We start from the raw sequence: 18278 nt of genomic DNA, 5'->3' as shown, positions 1-18278 counted from the left end.
TTCAAATTACATGGTAAAAACTACCTAACTATATAAAATGCCTTCAACGCTTAAGGCCTTCAAGTTTAACACGTTCGCTGCTAAAAATCCCTATATAGTGTTCTGTATATGCTAAAATTTTTTACACATATTTTTACCTACTTTAGGTTGAAATATGAAATAAATATATGAAAATTACACATAAGTCACAAAAGTTATCACTCGCTACCGTTTTGGGAATGAGGCAACTGTGATTACCGCTACCGCTAGTTCCTGAGGACAGTCTTCCTTGCCAGCTTGTAACTCTAGTAACCGCTCGCACTAGGGAACCCCCTTTTATGGCAGTGGGAATATTCCAAATGAATACATCTTAGCTAAGTAAACTGTATTTTATTCATTTTAGACAAACATAAACAATATTTATACGTACATGTACAGGGTGCGGCAAAAAGATCTGATATATTTAAAATAAAAAAAAACACAAAAATTAAAAGTGATAAAAAGTATTTTATTGGTTATTACATAAGGGTGTTGATGTAAAATTAATGGAAATAACATCAGTACAACTTATTTCACACATTTAAGACCTGAAGATAACGTCCTTCAAATGATGTACTTCTTTGGCCAAGCATTCTTCAAGTCTGGCACTGAAGCTGTCGAACACCTTCTCTAACAATAGACAATAGACAATAGACAATATTCTTTATTCATAAACGTTGAGTTTAGAATTTATGTCAATACAATAAAGGACATACAGAACATAAAATTTAAAATATCGGTTCATGATGCAATTGATTTCCAGTTTATGAACTCTTGAATAGTGTAGAAGGGTTGCTGGAGAAACCAACTTTTGAGTGAGTTCTTCAGGTGTTTGACTGGTGTTTTCTTCAGTGAGTCTGGTAGAATGTTGAAATAGATTGCTCCTTTGTATGATGGTTTCCTCTCATATAAACTTAGGTGGTGTGTTTCAAGAGCAAAGTGATGTCTATTTCTTGTGTTGTAGCAGTGATGGTCTCCAGTTCTAGTCTGTCCAGTAGTTACAGAGTGCAAAATAGTATCAATTATATAAAGAGCTACTACTGTTAAAACCCTCAGTTCTCTGAAGGCTTCCCTGCAACTGTCTCGTGGTCTCAGTCCAGTAAGAACTCTGATGGTTCTCTTTTGTATTACTAATACTCTTTGTAAATTTGTTGCTGTTGTACTTCCCCATACAATTAATCCATATCTCAGATGGGACTCAAAGAGAGAATGGTAGGCTGATTTACCCATATCTATATTGCTAATTTGTTTAGTTCGTCGTACTACATAAAGGCAGGAGCTAAGTTTTTTGCAGAGTTTATCCACATGAGGCTCCCAGGATAGTTTGTTGTCTAGAGTCAGACCTAGGTATTTTGTTGATGTTGTTACCTCTAGCTCTGGGAGACCCCTGTGATGGTTTCGGGAGGCAGTGAAAATTAGCTGCTGTGTTTTCTTCTCATTTAGTACCAGATCATTGATATGGCAGTATTGCTTTGCCATATCAAAAGCTATATACGAATTGATGTCAAGTTGTTCTTTGTCTTTCTCAGTAATAAGGGCAGTGTCATCAGCATACATCAAAACCTTGCAGTATTTCTCCAGATATTGTGGGAAGTCATTTGTCAAAAGAGTGTAAAGCACTGGACCAAGCAGAGATCCCTGAGGTACGCCTCTTGTTACTGGTAACAGTTCCGACTTTATTTTGTGAATTATTCCATTGCTTGATGATGTAAGCTCTACAAGTTGTTTCCTGTTGCTCAAGTAGCTTTTGAACCAGTCTGCCTCTTTGTCTTCAATTCCTAATGATCTGAGTTTTTTTATTACTAAGCCATGCTCTAGGCAGTCAAAGGCCTTACTGAAGTCTAGGAAGATACTTGTGGCTATACAACCTTCTTCTAGTTTGTCTATGATAGATTCAACTAGCTGAGTTATTGCTGTGGTTGTTGATTTATTCTTCTTGAAGCCATGCTGTCTTGGAGTAAGAAGTTCATTTTGATTCAGGTGGCCTAGAAGTTTTTTCAAGATGACACGTTCTAGAATCTTTGAGAAGGTTGATATTAGTGAAATGGGGCGGTAGTTGCATGGTTCATTCGTTTGACCGTCTTTATATTTAGGATATATTTTTGAAGTTTTTAAACAATTTGGAAATATTCCTTGGGAAAGAGATTTGTTAATTAAATTTGTTAGTGGGATGAGAATTTCATTTTTGCAATATTTAACCAATTTTGATGAAAAATCATCTTCTCCTGCTGAGGACTTTTGTTTTAGTCCATTGATAATTTTGCCAATTTCATCACAGTTTGTTTTATAGAAATACAAATTGGATTTTGAGGTGTCTTGGGTTATTGTTTTCGTGTGCTTGTTATTCTGCGTACTGTTCATGAGTGTTCTTTCAGCTGTGGTTGCAAAAAATTCATTGAGATGATTTGCTATTTCTGTTGGTGAAGAGATGGTTTCCCTGTTGACGATGAGAGTGTCTAGCTGCACGTTTGAGGTACGAGACTTTCTTTCCTGGTTAATTATATTCCATAAAACTTTGGTCTTGTTGTCTGCTTCCTCAAATCTGTTTGCGATCTCTTCTTTCCTAAGAGTTTTTAATTTCAGATCATAGGCTTTCTTCTTTTGTGCTGCTTCCAACCTATCCTCTGGTTTCCCTGTGAGAATTGCTCGGTTTATGGCTTCTAGGTAATTGTCCTTGAGCTCATTGCTTTCTGCATCCCATATTTTTTTGAGGTTGTTCTTTTTTAGTTTCATAATAGAGAGAGGACAGGAGATGTCTAATGCTTGTTGAAGTGTTTTGTGGAACATTTCAAATGCGTCATCAACATTGCTTGTTTGTAATACCTTACTCCAGTCCTTTACTTCCAGTAAAAACTTTACTTCCAGCTATCACAATGCCATGTTTCTCGCTCCTCGAGAGGTACTTTTCCCGCATTTTTATGCACTTCGTTTTCACATCAGACTTTTTCATTATTTTTAATTATTTTTTAAGTTTTTTAGTAATAAGTGATTTTGTAACATTATGGATCTTTCCCCGGGACCAAGTGGTGTACAATAACCAAGTTCTAAGCGTACAACAGAGCCAGTATTGAGTTCAGATGATGAGGATGACAATATGGACGATGTGGAGTACTAGACAGACACGGAAGTTGAGGATCCTGACTACAAGACCAACCGTAACACGATTATGTTATGGGTGAGTAACTTCAGAGCTAGACAATAGACAATAGACAATAGACAAACTCTTTTTATTCACAGGTCATCAAGAAATGCAATGGTGTCAAGTTTTACATAGTTAGTTTTTATTAAAAGTTCTGTTCTTCTCTTTTCCAATTCAGGAACTCATCCATGGAGTAGAAGGGCCGGTGGGAGAGCCACCTGGTCAGCGCAGTCTTCAGTCTCTTTCCTTGAAGCTTTCGTAAGTCGTCTGGAAGATGATTGAAGAGTTTTCTACCTATGTAGGATGGTTTCCTCTCGAACAGGGCGGAGTGGTGTAGGGGCAGGTGGAAATTGGAAGCATGGCGGGTGTTGTAAGTGTGGAGATCGTGGCCTCGTTGCAATTGCTCCCTATCAGCGTGGACTATAACTTCTATGATATATAAGCCGATAATTGTTATCACGCCATGGTGGGGGAAGGCTTCCCTACAGCTTTCACTTGGACCAAGGCTGGACATGATCCTGACTGCTCTTTTCTGTAGTATCAGGATTTTTTTCAAGTTACCTGCACTTGTGCCTCCCCAAACTGTAAGGCCATACCTTATGTGGGACTCAAATAACGCATGGTAGGCGATTTTTTGTAGTTGCATCATCACTGGCATGCTTTATTCTTTTCAAGACGTATAAGCAAGAATTCAGCTTTTTGGAAAGTGTGTCAACGTGATTGTCCCATGATAAGTTGCTATCAATTGTCATGCCAAGGAATTTAGTGTGACTTTCCATTGACACATCAGGCAGTGCAGGAATGTCTTCATGCCTCCTTCCAAAAGCTAGTTGTTTTGTTTTTCCTGTGTTGACTACTAAATCGTTTTCATGACAGTATTGATAAGCCATGTTGAGTGCAGTGTAGGAGTTGATTGCCAAGTTGTTAGGTGATGATTCGGCCACTAAAAGTGTTGTGTCGTCCGCATACATCAGAGGGGCACAGTGTGTGCCCAAGTATTGTGGCATGTCGTTGGTCATGAGAATGAACAGGACTGGTCCCAGCAGCACCGATCCCTGGGGTACTCCTCTGTTGATAGGCAGGGGCTCTGATCTTACTGTATGTAAGTATGTTTTTTAAGTGTATTGAATTTCAACTGTCTGGCTTCTTCCCGCTAGGTAGCTCTTAAACCACTCTTTAGCATGCCCTTTGACTCCAAGTTGTTCAAGTTTGTGTGTGATCAATTCATGTCCTAGGCAGTCGAAGGCTTTGCTAAAATCTAGCATAATGCCAGTGACCATGTTTTTTCTTTCCAGGTTATCAACAATGAATTATGCAAGTTGGATAATGGCAGATGTTGTGGATTTTCCCTTGATAAAACCGTGTTGTTTGTCTGTCAAAAGATGGTGCCGTTCACAGTGGTCCATTAATCTTTTCAAAACTACTTTCTCGATTACCTTTGAGCAAGTTGGGATCAACGATATGGGCCTGTAGTTAGTAGCTTCCAAGAGGCTGCCGCTTTTTAGCTTTGGATATACCTTACTTTGTTTAAGAGCTGATGGAAAATGCCCTTGAGCAAGTGATAGGTTTATTATTTTGGTGAGGGGTGAAATCAGGGCTTTGCTGCAGTGTTTCAGAATTTTTGCTGAGATTTCATCCAGCCCTGCTGAGGTTGAAGGCTTAAGGCTGTTAATTGTAGCCTCAACCTCATGATTATTAGTGAGAGGCAGTTGGGTTAAATCATGATTTGTACTTAGGAGTTGAGTTGCGATCTGTTTTTTTGTTCTTGGCTGTTTATTTAGGGTGTGATCTGCTATATTTGTGAAGAACTCGTTGAGGTGATTAGCTATTAGAAGGGGGTTGGTCGTGATTTCTCCTTGTATGTTGAGTTGTGGTTGAGAAGATTTTTGATATTTTTTTTCTCTCTCATTGTTTATAACTTGCCATAAGGCTTTAGATTTGTTTCCAGCAGTAGCTATGTGATCTGCAGCTGCTTGCTTTTTTTACTGTTCTTAGCCTGATGTCGTAGTCTTTCTTGGCCTTGCACATTTGATTTTTATCCGTCTGTGCTCCTGTCAGCTCGTATCTTCGGAGGCAATCCAGATATATTATTTTGAGACGTTTAGTTTCTTCATCTGAATATATTTGTGCTTTCCTCTTCCTTTGTCGCACGATCTTCCTTGGACACACTGTGTTCATGGCTGCAACAATGGTTGATAAAAAGTTTTTGTAAGCTGTTTCTGCTGAGTCTGCGTTTTGTACTTTTCCCAGTTTTCTTGTTCCTTCTGTTCGTATCATGTTCTTCTGGGATGACGGTTTTATATTGTGTTTTATTTCACAGAGATGGGCAGTATGGTCTGAGATTCCAGCGTGAATTACGGTTAAAGTTATTTGTTCCCTATCCAGATTTGTGCAGATAAAATCTATTGATGACATGGATTTGGGGGTGACTTGTGTTGGAGGGAGTGGTAGCCTTGTGATGTTGTGGCTGCTTAAGGTGTTATTTAGCATTAGGTTGTCCCTATCTGTTTTCATCCCATCCACATTAATGTCCCCTATTATTATAATTGGGTGATTTTCTGCTTTTGTATCTTCAATCGTTGCTGAAAGTAGGCTTAATGCTTCCTCAAGCTGTCCTGCAGGAGTTCTGTAGACGCCAAGAATGTACAATTGTCTTTTCCCCGATGTTAATTTAATCATTCCCATTTCACATAATAGTTCTTGGTTATTTTCTATGTCAACAGGCTGTACCAATGTTTCCAGTTCATCTTTGACAGATATGGCAACACCTCCTTTTTTGTGGTTTGTATGGCTGAAATGTGTTATTAGACAGTAGTTTGGTATTCTAGTGTTTTCAAGTTGGTCTTTCTTTAGCCCATGTTCACTTAGGATGATAACATCTGGGTTTATTTCTTCAAGAAAGTGATTTAATCTGTTTGTTTTGTTACTAATTTCTTGCATGTTTTGGTGTAGGATGTAAAGTTTATTTAGAGGATTTGCTGAACTTGAGGTAGCTGTTCGTCTTGCTGCATTGAGATGGGAAACTGTCATTTTTTTGTTTAGGCCTCTTTGCTCGATTTCTCCTTGAACTTTTTCAGATGGCAGGCCTCTAAAAAATGTGCAACATAGCCAATTCGATAGTGTTCATTAATTTTCTTATAGATGTCTACATGATTAGTAAAGAAGTCTTCAAGGTTCTCTGTGTCCAACCGAATTAATGCTGTTATTGGCGGTTTCTTCACTGATGGTTCCGGTTTACTGATATATCCTAGTCCAGCCTCGTCAACTGTTCCTCTTTGATGAGAAATTGCATCTTGGGGGGCATTTGTAGCAGCCGGTGGTTCTGCAGAATTGCTGGCTGAATTTAATTCTGCGTTACTATGTTCTGTTGTGTTACAAGCTAGATGTTTGGACCTATACTTGGCTGCTTGTAAAGATGTACCTTATACTTTCCTTGTACTCTTCTTGTTCGTTACAGGTTTTATGAATGTTCTCCGGGGTGTTGAAGAGATGGAATTGGGTGGCCTAGTTGCGTTCATAGAACTTTGATTGTTTAGCTGTTCCTGCAATGTTTTGACAGTGTTTTCCATTAAGTCCTGTCTGAGTTTTATCTGAGCTAGATCATTCATTAAGGGGTGAATGGACTCAGGCATTCCTGAATTTGTGTTGATGGAATTTATTATTAAGCTTTGTTGGTCTCTGATTTTTGCCATTTCCAACACAAGAGAAGAGGAGGCTGATGTCGGTAAGCTGTCCATTTGCGTCTGAGTAGCAGTGCTTAAGGTGGATCTGCACTCTGTTTGATTGATGTGTTTCATGTTTTTTAGTTTAGTGTCAAGACCTGAGATAGTTTGCATTAAATGGGTTATTTTGTTGGAATAGTCTAGAATCAGTAATTCTTGTTTTTGATCATGTTCTTCAAAAATGTGTTGAATTTGTAATTTTTCTTGAGTTACTTTGCTGAGTTGTTCTTGAGTGTCTTCTAACTTACCGAGCAGATTTTCTATAATTTTCAGGTGTTTCCTTTCCTCTTCTTTCATCTCTTCTATCATCGCTTCACTGCTAGCCACCTTGTTCTCTAATATAGCAATCTGGCACTTTAAAGATTGGTTTTCTTTTAACAGTGCCGTACCAACGGTGGCTGCCATTTTTAGTTTATCTTCCTTATTCGTAAGGTCATTTTCCAGGATACTACTTTCTAAGTACGTTAAGGTTGTGTTATTTCCTGTGCTAAGAGAGTTGAGTGACCCTGTATCAGAAACTGGATCATCTGGATCAGACTCGAAAATCTCTTCTTTGCCTGTGACTTCCATGCAGTGTTGCTTATAAGCGTTTTCTGCTTCCTTTAGGGCTTTGTTGAAGAGTTTATTTTTGAAATGGTCTATTTTGGGTTGGCCATAAAGATTTTTATATTGTTCATAACAGTATATATCAGATTCTTTAATGTCTGCACAATTTTTGTCTCCAAAAAAGACAACCTTATATTTTTGGCTGTGATTTTTGTCATTTGTTTGGATCTCAGTAATTTTAGCTGGCCAGTGTGGGTAGCCTTTTAATTTTGCAACCACAATTTCTCCAGTGATAAAACTAGTTTTTTTGCTTATTTCCATGTTAGTTAGTGCAGCTACTAATACAGTTTTTAAGAGTTTGGCTGGTTCTCTATGTCAAATATATATAAATATATTCAAAATATTCAAATATAAAAACTTCAAACATTTGTATTGCTTCCCTGGCCATTAGCTAGTTTGAATATTGTCAATTTATAAAAGTTGATTTGATTGTATGGCTAAAATCTCTGTAGAAACTGTTAATTGTAGTACACAGTCAGGGTAGTTTCCAATATTTTCATATTATTCATTGATATTAATTAATATATTTTATTTTTTAACAACTGGAGAAAAGCAAATAAACAAATAGAAATGTTTGAAAATATTTAAAATTTGTTTACAGATAAAATATGAGAAAGTTTGATAAACAACACACAAACAGATAGACACTGAACAAGAAAGATGTTAGTATTGTCTTTGAAGGTCAGTGCTGATTACTGATTTTATCTACAGTCCATGTATAGCCCAACTTGACAAATGAGATAGTGTCAATGATGTTTAATTAATAGCTTGTCAGTGTCCATGGATACCAGCATAGCCCAGCACCAGGACTGTTAGATAATGACAACAGCTGGTTTTCAGTAGCAATCAACCAACTTTCCTGCAAGCTGTTTGTAGTGGGGTATCCTGTTTGGAGAATTCTGCCACAGGAAGACTACAGTAGTCAATCTCTGGATAGTGTTCTTTTTTATTTTAAAAATATAATTTAATTATTTAGATTTATTATTGGTACTTTAACAGCACATGCTCTGATTAAAAATTATATTTTAAGACACACTAGTCTCTTTTAGTAGGAATTACAACTTTAAATTCAAAGTTAAATATTACAGTGAAAACATGTGCTTCCAACAAATGGTAAGTGAATCCAAATTCTTCATTAATTTAATAATATAGTTGTTTATAAAACTTGAAATTTAAGACTTATGAATAAATTTTCTACTTATCCAAAACTTTTGGTATGCTTCCAGTATAGCAATACTGAGTTGAAAAGTGTTAAAAACTGTTGAAGAAAACTGTCCAATATTCACATTATTTCATACACAACACTCCCCTGTGTTATTTAAAACCGGTTCAGCTTTAAAACGTAAGTTGACTGGACGTCCAAAGTCAGCCCGGACACCAGAGAATATCAATTGAGTGAGAGATGCGGTGGAAGCCAGTCCTCGGCGGCCGGCCCGTAGACAGGAGGCAGGTTTGCAATTTCTTGGATTATGGCTTCTTTTAGTTCGACGAGTGGGCAGGGTTTGTTTGTGTATACTCTTGCTTTAAGGAACCCCCACAGGAAAAAAATCACAAATGCTAAGGTCTGGGGAGCGAGCCGGCCATGCAATGTCCCCAAAAACGCGATATGACTCGGCCACAACTTACTTCTCAAGAAGTCCATCACCTCATTGGCTGTATGTGAAGTTCATCCTGCTGGAACCACATCCTCCGGCGCACTAAACGATTTCTCTGGAATTCTTGACATAACCAATCAGTTGAAAATGTGCCTCGTCACTCATCATGACAATTTTGTCATCAGTCGTCAAATTAATCATTGTCCCTGCAAACGCTTGCCGATTTTCATAGTTAGTAGGCTTCAAGTGCTGGACGATAGCCATCTTGTATGGGTGGAAATGCAGATCAAAACGCAATATTCATCGTACCGAGCGGTCAGACATGCGTAAAGCAGCAGCTTGTTTACGGGCCGGCCGCCGAGGACTGGCTTCCACCGCATCTCTCACTCGATTGATATTCTCTGGTGTCCGGGCTGACTTTGGACGTCCAGTCAACTTACGTTTTAAAGCTGAACCGGTAGCTCTGAAGTTACTCACCCATAACATAATCGTGTTACGAGTTGGGACTCTTCCTCTGGGACCAACATTAAAACGTCTACGGAACTGCCGCTGAACAGCAATGCAGGAATCGCCACTTTTAAAAAACGCCTCGACAACGAACGCACGATGCTCAGCCGACCACTGCTCCATGGCTACTGAAAATGTCCACATGTGGGCTCCCGAACACGCTTATCCCCACCACCCACCACCACTTACTCGCACGGTGGCGAAAACCGTCAGATCATTTTGCCGCACCCTATATAAATCAAAACGAATGTAAAAGTTTATATAAATGTGAAAAAGTGTACTCAAGTGCGTATTTGTTGGTTGCCTTAACAATTCCCTCTAAAAAAAACTATCCACAAACAATGTGAAAAAACTAATTGGAGATTTGTCATCATCTTTCCTGTCTAGTAAAGGGAATATCTTTCATTCCAATCCAGTTACGTTGTGAGCACTCCATTGGCGTGGGTTGGTCTCGTAGTCAGGATCCTCAACTTCCGTGTCTGTCTGGTACTCCACATCGTCCATATTGTCATCCTGAAACCGGTACATCGCCGCTCGCACACCCACAGCAAACCATCAGGGAAGCGCGCGCCCATGGCGGCGAACGGGATGCCGGATCAAAACTAACTAGGTAAAATAAAGAACACCGTGGTCAGTATACTCAGGTTCATTCACTAAGACATAACATAGGCCTATCCAGTCAATATAAATATATATATATATATATATATATATATATATATACTATAAATAAAAAAAAAAAATAAATAAATAAATAAAAAGTGCCTGCAATAGTATATACCTCAAACAATCCTTGTCAGGTGCACCTGCATACAAAAATTAGAAACGCCATAATTTGAAACAAGAAATGCCAATTCCACCCGGTATCCTTCGGCTAAGGGCGGGCTCCTAATGAAATCCAAGAAATAACTAAATAATATCTAAAACTAACTTAAAATTAAATAACAAAATATAAACTATATAAATGGCAACAATAACAATAACAAATAAATAAAGAATATGAGCAGGGTATCACAGATGTTGACTAGAAGAAATGTCCATCATGGTGGCCGTCCTTCAGCAGAGCGCAAAAGCGAAGGTTCTCTGCGACCACGCATGATGGAGAGATGACAGGAGAAAAACTACTCATCTCTTGGACCTCATCAGTGAGGGGCCGTAAACTTAGCCGCACATGTCAGAAGGAAAACAGCTCAGCAAAACTAACAAAACACTTAATTAAACAAAATTTTAAACTGGAGCTACTCCTAACCAGTACACCACGGCTCGGAGTCTTGACGCCACTCTACCGGAAAGGCCAAACGCCTTCAAAAGGTCAGTGGCCTCTGCAGCCAATAAACCACACACACATACACTATATAAAACACACATGAGCCGGGGAGATATAGGTATTGAACCGGCTCAATCCTCATCATCTGAACTCAATCCAGTTACGTTGTGAGCACTCCATTGGCGTGGGTTGGTCTCGTAGTCAGGATCCTCAACTTCCGTGTCTGTCTGGTACTCCACATCGTCCATATTGTCATCCTCATCATCTGAACTCAATACTGGCTCTGTTGTACGCTTAGAACTTGGTTATTGTACACCACTTGGTCCCGGGGAAAGATCCATAATGTTACAAAATCACTTATTACTAAAAAACTTAAAAAATAATGAAAAAGTCTGATGTGAAAACGAAGTGCATAAAAATGCGGGAAAAGTACCTCTCGAGGAGCGAGAAACATGGCATTGTGATAGCTTGAGTGCTAGCCGCACACTGACCTCATTTCAGAACAAAGGCCCTGTGGTAACCATAGTTACCGCCCGCTCCTAGCGCAGCGGTAACCAGAGTAGCCGCCTGCAGCGAACGTGTTAAAGCCTTAGGCTATGTAGCATCTTTTATGGACATTGGCAATCTATTGATTACTCATTAACCATCCAGAAAAAAATGTAACACAACATCACAGATTCAATCTAAATTTTGTATGTTTTTCTATGAATATTAAATTACTCCCTAAATTGTTGATTTACTTCTGATATAAGTAATTTTAAAGTTTAATAAAATACTGCTATTTTTGCTCCATTTGTTCATTTGTTGTTTTGTGGTTTAGTTTCTAAAATGCTTACTTTTCATTCTATAACTTTAAATTTAATTATTTTGCTAAGAACTTCATAAAGATGTTAATGGTGTTGCTAGTTTTTAGATAATATTTCTTGTTTAGAGACAGAATCAACTCTAAAGTAGAAAAACCTTATATATAAAAAAAACCTGACATGGTTCTACAAAAAAGCCCATGACTCATTTCTATGAACGGATAACCTACTAAAAGTATATATCATTGAAAAAAGAACAGTAAGGACTTTTATATAGTGGAACATATCAGCTAGCTTTTGGGTATGGAGGAAGTCACATATCATCAAACATGCATGGCATATAAAATTATTGCTTTTAAGTGGTCGTTTTGGTAAACTGGATTTTTATGTGGTAGATTCTTTTTATTTATAACTTGTATAATCTACTAAAATCAGATCAAATAATAAGAAAGATAGAAAATCAAATACATAAAATAGGTAAACAAAAACATTCAAAGTGAACACCTATATGTGAAAGAAAATGTTCATAAACTACCGTTCTGTAACCCCCAGTTTGGTATTTGACTCTTGCTTCTTGTCTCATACCCATTTATGTTTTGATCTCTTATGATGGGACATTGACGAATTTACTTAGTCATTACATGCATGTGTAATAGAGATTGGTTGATTTTTCTGCTAGAATCAACTCAATAATTCAATAAAGCTCTTCCTCAAGGACAAGTGTGAAAACTCTGACCAAAGTACCAGGTATGAAACTCATGGGTAACCCCATCTTCATTCCCTAATAGACTATCTCCAGTTTCGACTTGTGATTTGTTTAAGAATTTGTTTTTATTGTGGATTATGTAATAGATGTAATTCTATACTGAGGTGATAACATTTTTAGAAGAACAAATTTTGTCTGAGAAAATATGTTACAGATCAGCAACAAAGAAAAACAAAAATTCAAATTAGTGGATGTTCGTGGCAAATCGGTTAGGGGGGATACAGTTGATCACACATTATACAGTCACGTAGTTACCATTGGAAAAAAGTGCCACGTATAAGCATCAAATTAAATAAATTTGTATTGGAATAGGTAAAAATAATTAAATTGTACAGAGTACTAATGAAATTCATATTTGATGATGAGATATATTGCATTTTGACCATATTGGTGAAGGTTCAAGATTGTAAGGGGAAGGAAACTCCTTCCACCCTGCTCCACCTTCCTCGGCCTCCTCCTTGGTTAGCATCTTGAATAGTTAGGATGTATGGTTGGAGCACCATATCAGTAGTGCAGTTTATTTAAACATTGACGTCATTTATATTAGTCAAAGTAGTGAAATTATATACGTTTGTTTCAATATTATAAAAAATGAATTAGGCCCAAATTATAGGAATTTTCATAAACTAAATTACCAATTAATGGTGATGATTTACTGAACACATGAATTAGATTCATAAGTAAGTTTATGAATTAAAGTTCAATGGTGTGAAGTTTTCCTTAATGTATAGAAAACTGGTAAACAAAGAAGAGTTTTTTAATGTATAAATAGAATGAATGGTTTAGTGCTCCTGCTACTCTAATTTAATTTTTTAAGAAGGAAGAAGTAGTGATGGAAAGAAAAACAGGAATTCTCGTCAATATGAGTAACATTCACCAAGAGAGTTGAATGTTGATGTTTATTGGAATGATCAACCATTCATCATAGGTGAGTAACCTAATATAATATAAAACTTTAGTTACAACACTTTTATATGACATTAAATTTATTTTAAAAATTACATTTTAATTTAAGGACAATTTAAATTAGTGTTGTGTACTAAAAGAAATTTAATGAACAAGTGACACACCTATATAACCTAGTGACCCACAAATTTGACGTAGTGACTTTTACGTTTTAAGTTTAACAAATTTGATGTTACAAACTTGGACCTTAATTCAAAGTTAAACCTCATTAGTTACAATATTGAACCCTATCTTTTTAGTAGGGACGTGGAACCTTTTCATTTGCTGAATACGAATCAGAGCCTCTTCCGTTTTGGCACCATCAACGAGGGGCACACATCCATTACTTTGAACTTTTTCATTTGGCACCATCAACGCGGGCAGACACACATCCATAATTTAGCATAACAAGAACCTTTTTAAATTAGCTTTTACAGCCTGGTTTACTTTTGTATGTGTTTTTTATAGCCTTGAAAATAAATGTTCTAAATTCCATGTTAAGTAGTGTTGTGAATTGTAGAGAAAAATTTCAATTTTTCTCTCAAAACCAAGATACTTTTTTCAATTCAAGTACTTGTTTTTGTTGCAAAATTCTTCTTATTTTTGTCGGACAGCACAGTTTAAAATGGAAATGTAAGCAATAACTATATGTTTAAAAATGGTGTTCTAGAAACTTAATTAAATTTAGAACTTTGTATTGTTCCCTAGGAGTGCTGATAAGAGCAAGTTGTCAGGCCTTATATTTCTTACAGCATTTGCGATTTTTTAGACACCCTCTTGAGTTTATTATCAAACATTGCTGATGTTACAACTGACATCTGTTGTACATTAAAGTAAAAACATGCTCACTCACCAATATGGTGATGCCTTGCTCTTTGGCAAACATGGAGGCTGTTGCCAATAGGACAGTGAGAGAGAGTAAGAATACATGTACTAATATTCTTGTCTTGCTCTCCAAGGCTTGACAGTAAACCAAGAAGGCACAGAACATGAACAGTGCACAGAGAAGGTCAGCTCTGCCCACCACTGGAACCACCTGCACAAGAAATATCTCTATTATTTATAAGCATCTGGCTTTTAATATTACCAAAAGAATGACTTTTTGGATACTTTTGACAAAATAAGTTTTTCTGTAAAAAGCAATGTTGGTTTCTGCCAAAGGTTAACATAGTAAAGGCTATTTACTAAAAGTGTGGTTGAAAATGCCATCTTTAATTTTGAGAACAAAAATGTTATACTTGTCTTTAATTAATCTATCAAAGGCATTTGATTGCAATCTGCATGAATTATTGCTAGAAAAAATTGTCTGTTATGATATGAAAGAAAATGACTTAGTTAATAGCAACAAATCTAAGGAATAGAATGGGAATTGCTATTCAAGGGCAGGATCGACCTAAAATAAAAATATCCCTTCGGAGTATAACTATTAGGAGTATACCTCGACAGCAAATTAAGTTGAGAACATCACATAGATCAATTGTGTAAAAAATTATCTAGAGTAGTCTATCTCTTGAGTAAATTGAAACATTGTATAACTATGGACAGTGGCGGTTTTTCCATTTGAGCACATGAGCACTTGAGCCCCCTAGGGTAAAAATATAATTAAAATACTTTCTTATTGAATCCACAACATAAATAACATTCAGTTAATACGGAGTAAACAAATTATTAACAACAATGACGCGTTAAACTCGAAGCGAATCGAGCAGAGACGCGCGGACAGTGCATGTGCAGTGAGCTGCCTGGCATCTAAGCGGGGATAGGCGAGGGGCATGCGGGGGGAAGCGGTGGGAGGAGGGTCTCATATAACAGCGTGGGTGCACGAGCCAGTAGTGCGACGGCTAGTCGCAGCTGATGTATACATAACCTCATTTCCTTGCGTCTCTGCTGTGTGAATGTCGTAATGACCGCTGTTTGTGAATATTGTGTCTCTTTTGTGTTGTTTTTTGTTACAGAGATTTGTATGTGAGTGTTTTGTAATATTTTATTATTCATTTGATTAATATGGCAGTGACAGTAACTGAACTTAAAGAACTTAGGTTTTCTAACTTATCTCTCGAAAGAAAGGTTGAAATTAAAGTAAGTGGAAAACCGACCCCCCAACTTAACATTGTTCACGTAACCAAAGGTAAGAATAGAGACTTTAAGAGGGAATTCAATCAAAACGTATATACCAGAACCCCGTGGATTTGTGGATGTGAACAAAGCAATAGATTTTATTGCTTCCCCTGTTTACTTTTTTCGAAGCAAACTGGTGAATCTAACTGGGTAAAATATGGGGTTGCTGATCTTTCCCATTTGCAATCAAAAATCAGAAAACATGAATGTTCTCAGTCACACTTAAACTCAGTTTTGGAATTTAATATTTTGGGCAAGTTAGACATTCGACAGCAGCTAGACTGTGCTTACAGGGAAAATATTAAAAAGCACAACAAACAGGTTACTAAAAATCGTTATGTGCTTTCCAAACTAATTGATTGTATTAATTTTTGTGGGGCGTTTTGAGTTAGCACTCAGAGGCCATCGTGAGCAAGATGATTCTTCAAATCCTGGCGTTTTTAGGGGACTAGTAAATTTCTCAGCAGAATTTGATGCTTCATTGAAAGAACATCTGGACAATGCAACAGTGTTTAAAGGTACATCTAAAAGTATCCGATCATCTAAAACGAATTGCTTGATTGCATGCTTGCCGTTTGGCAGGACAACATAAAACAAGAGATAAAAACTACTAGGTTTTTATCGTTGATCGCTGATGAAACTACTGACATTTCATCAACATTTCAATTAGTCATAGTTTTCCGCTGTGTCTTGCCTGATGGCCAACCTGTAGAACGATTTTGGCAGTTTGTTCAACCCACTGGTCACGATGCTGACTCAATAGCTAGATGTATTAAAAGTGCAATACAAAGTGTTGTAGACGATCCAAGCAAACTTATATCACAAAGCTATGATGGCGCTAGTGTAATGAGTGGACATCATGCAGGGGTACAGACTCTTGTTAAGCAAATGTATCCCCACGCATTTTATGTTCATTGCTATGCACACCAACTGAATTTGGTAGTTGGACAGGCTACAAGCCAAAACCAACAAGTGAGAATTTTTTTTTCAAATTTGAGTGATTTGACCAACTTCTTTAGCAATTCTCCACAAAGAGTTGCAGTTTTAGACACAATAGTTGGCAGAAGAATCCCTCGTGCTTCCGCAACTAGATGGAACTTCAAGAGCCGTACAGGCAACACTGTGTATGAATACAGAGAAGATTTAATTGCTTGCATGGAGGAAATAGAGGCCTCATCACATCAAGCAATCACTATCACCAAAGCAGGGGCAATCAGACGTATGTTAGAGGATCCCAACTTTATATTTTGGCTCGCAGTGTTCCATAAAATCATGCCCCATGTTGACATTTTGTATAATCAACTACAGCTTACATACACCGATGCTGTGCGAACAAAGAAAAATGTCGAAACATTTATTGAATGCGTCGAAAAAGAAAGGCAAAACATGGATAGTGTCAAAATTGATGTTGATCAACTACCTATGCCTGTGAAAAGAGCCCGACGTGATGAAAATATTCATGTGACGAGGACAATTGCCGCAAAAGAGGTGTGTGATGTTATTTCCAATCAAATAAAAGAGAGATACTCTTTTTTGACACACCATTCAGCGGTTTCTCTGTTTGATTCAAAAAAGTTCACGCACTATGAGAAAACGTTTCCCATTCAACTTTTGGAAGAAACAGTGCAGGTGTATTCATTTTTAGACAAAGAACGATTGAAAACAGAACTTTCAGTGATCTACAAACGAAAAGATTTTCAAGTCATGAACGGGACTGTGCCGTTGTTACAGTTCGTTATTGAGAATGGCTTACAGACTTCATTTTCAGAAACTCACAAACTTTTGACCATTGTTTCTACCATCCCTATGACTACTGCGGAAGCGGAACGGTGCTTTTCGACCTTAAAACGCATCAAGACATTTTTGAGAAGTACCATGGGGCAAGAAAGACTAACAGCATTGGCTATGTTGTCTGTGGAAAAGGGTATGATCAGGAGTATACCTAACTTTAATGAGCGTGTAATCGATGTTTTTGCTAGGCAAAAAGAAAGAAGGATGGACTTCAACTTTAAAAACTGTACATGAACTAATCATCTTACAAATTGGAGAAAAACTGTGTATAAAATGCTGAACTATGATTTCATGAAACATTTAGTTAATTTTCAATTAGCCTATTTAACCTATTTTCAAAGTTACTTATAACCTTACATTTTTCTTTGTATCAAGAAAAATAAGATTGTATTCACATTACCTTTCTTTTATTTCCATGTTCATAAACATTTTGTTAGCCAATAAATCAGTTATATTTGCTAATTACTTTCTGGGCTATAAGCAATTATTAAAATGCAAGTAGTCAAATATCGTTGCAAATTTTAAGGGGTTTCTTTTTACGAATTATTCATTCCACAGCACGAAATAACTCACAGTCTTGTACACCTTTTACAAACAAATCAATTTGGTGCTATAAAGAGCCTAAAAGGACTGAAATATTTTGTTTACTATTATATTGAGACGATAACTATGTTGGCGACGTAAGTTAATTATCTAATCCTACTGTTATTTTCTTGTGTGCACCCCCGTGACCACTTATCAGGAGCCGCCACTGACTATGGATATGCTTTTAGCCTCCTATTATGCATTTTTCCATTCATACTTAAGTTATGGCATAACTCTATGGGGGAATTGCTGTGGTGCAGTAAAAGTATTGAAATGGCAAAAAAATGCTTTACATGTTAAGAACAATGTTTCAAAAAGAGAGACCCGTGTTCCAATTTTTAGAGAACTAAAAATAATTACTATTCCTAATATCTACATATTCTACTGTCTTATAAGTGTAAATGAACAACTTGAAA

At 37.0% G+C, this 18278-nt stretch overlaps 1 protein-coding gene across 6 annotated transcripts in view; it reads right to left on the bottom strand.

Annotated features, from left to right (window-relative positions):
* LOC124368653 (protein O-mannosyl-transferase TMTC4-like) overlaps nt 1-18278 on the bottom strand; it is a 108495-nt gene that overhangs the window by 65738 nt on the left and 24479 nt on the right. For all 6 annotated transcript variants that reach the window (XM_046825898.1, XM_046825900.1, XM_046825897.1 and 3 more), the window contains one exon: nt 14222-14404. In XM_046825898.1, coding sequence (XP_046681854.1) covers nt 14222-14404 — 183 coding nt within the window. The remainder of the gene's footprint in view (nt 1-14221; nt 14405-18278) is intronic.

Source organism: Homalodisca vitripennis, chromosome X (genome assembly GCF_021130785.1).
Source record: "Homalodisca vitripennis isolate AUS2020 chromosome X, UT_GWSS_2.1, whole genome shotgun sequence".
NCBI lineage: Eukaryota > Metazoa > Arthropoda > Insecta > Hemiptera > Cicadellidae > Homalodisca > Homalodisca vitripennis.
This window is presented reverse-complemented; position numbering and strand designations above follow the sequence as displayed.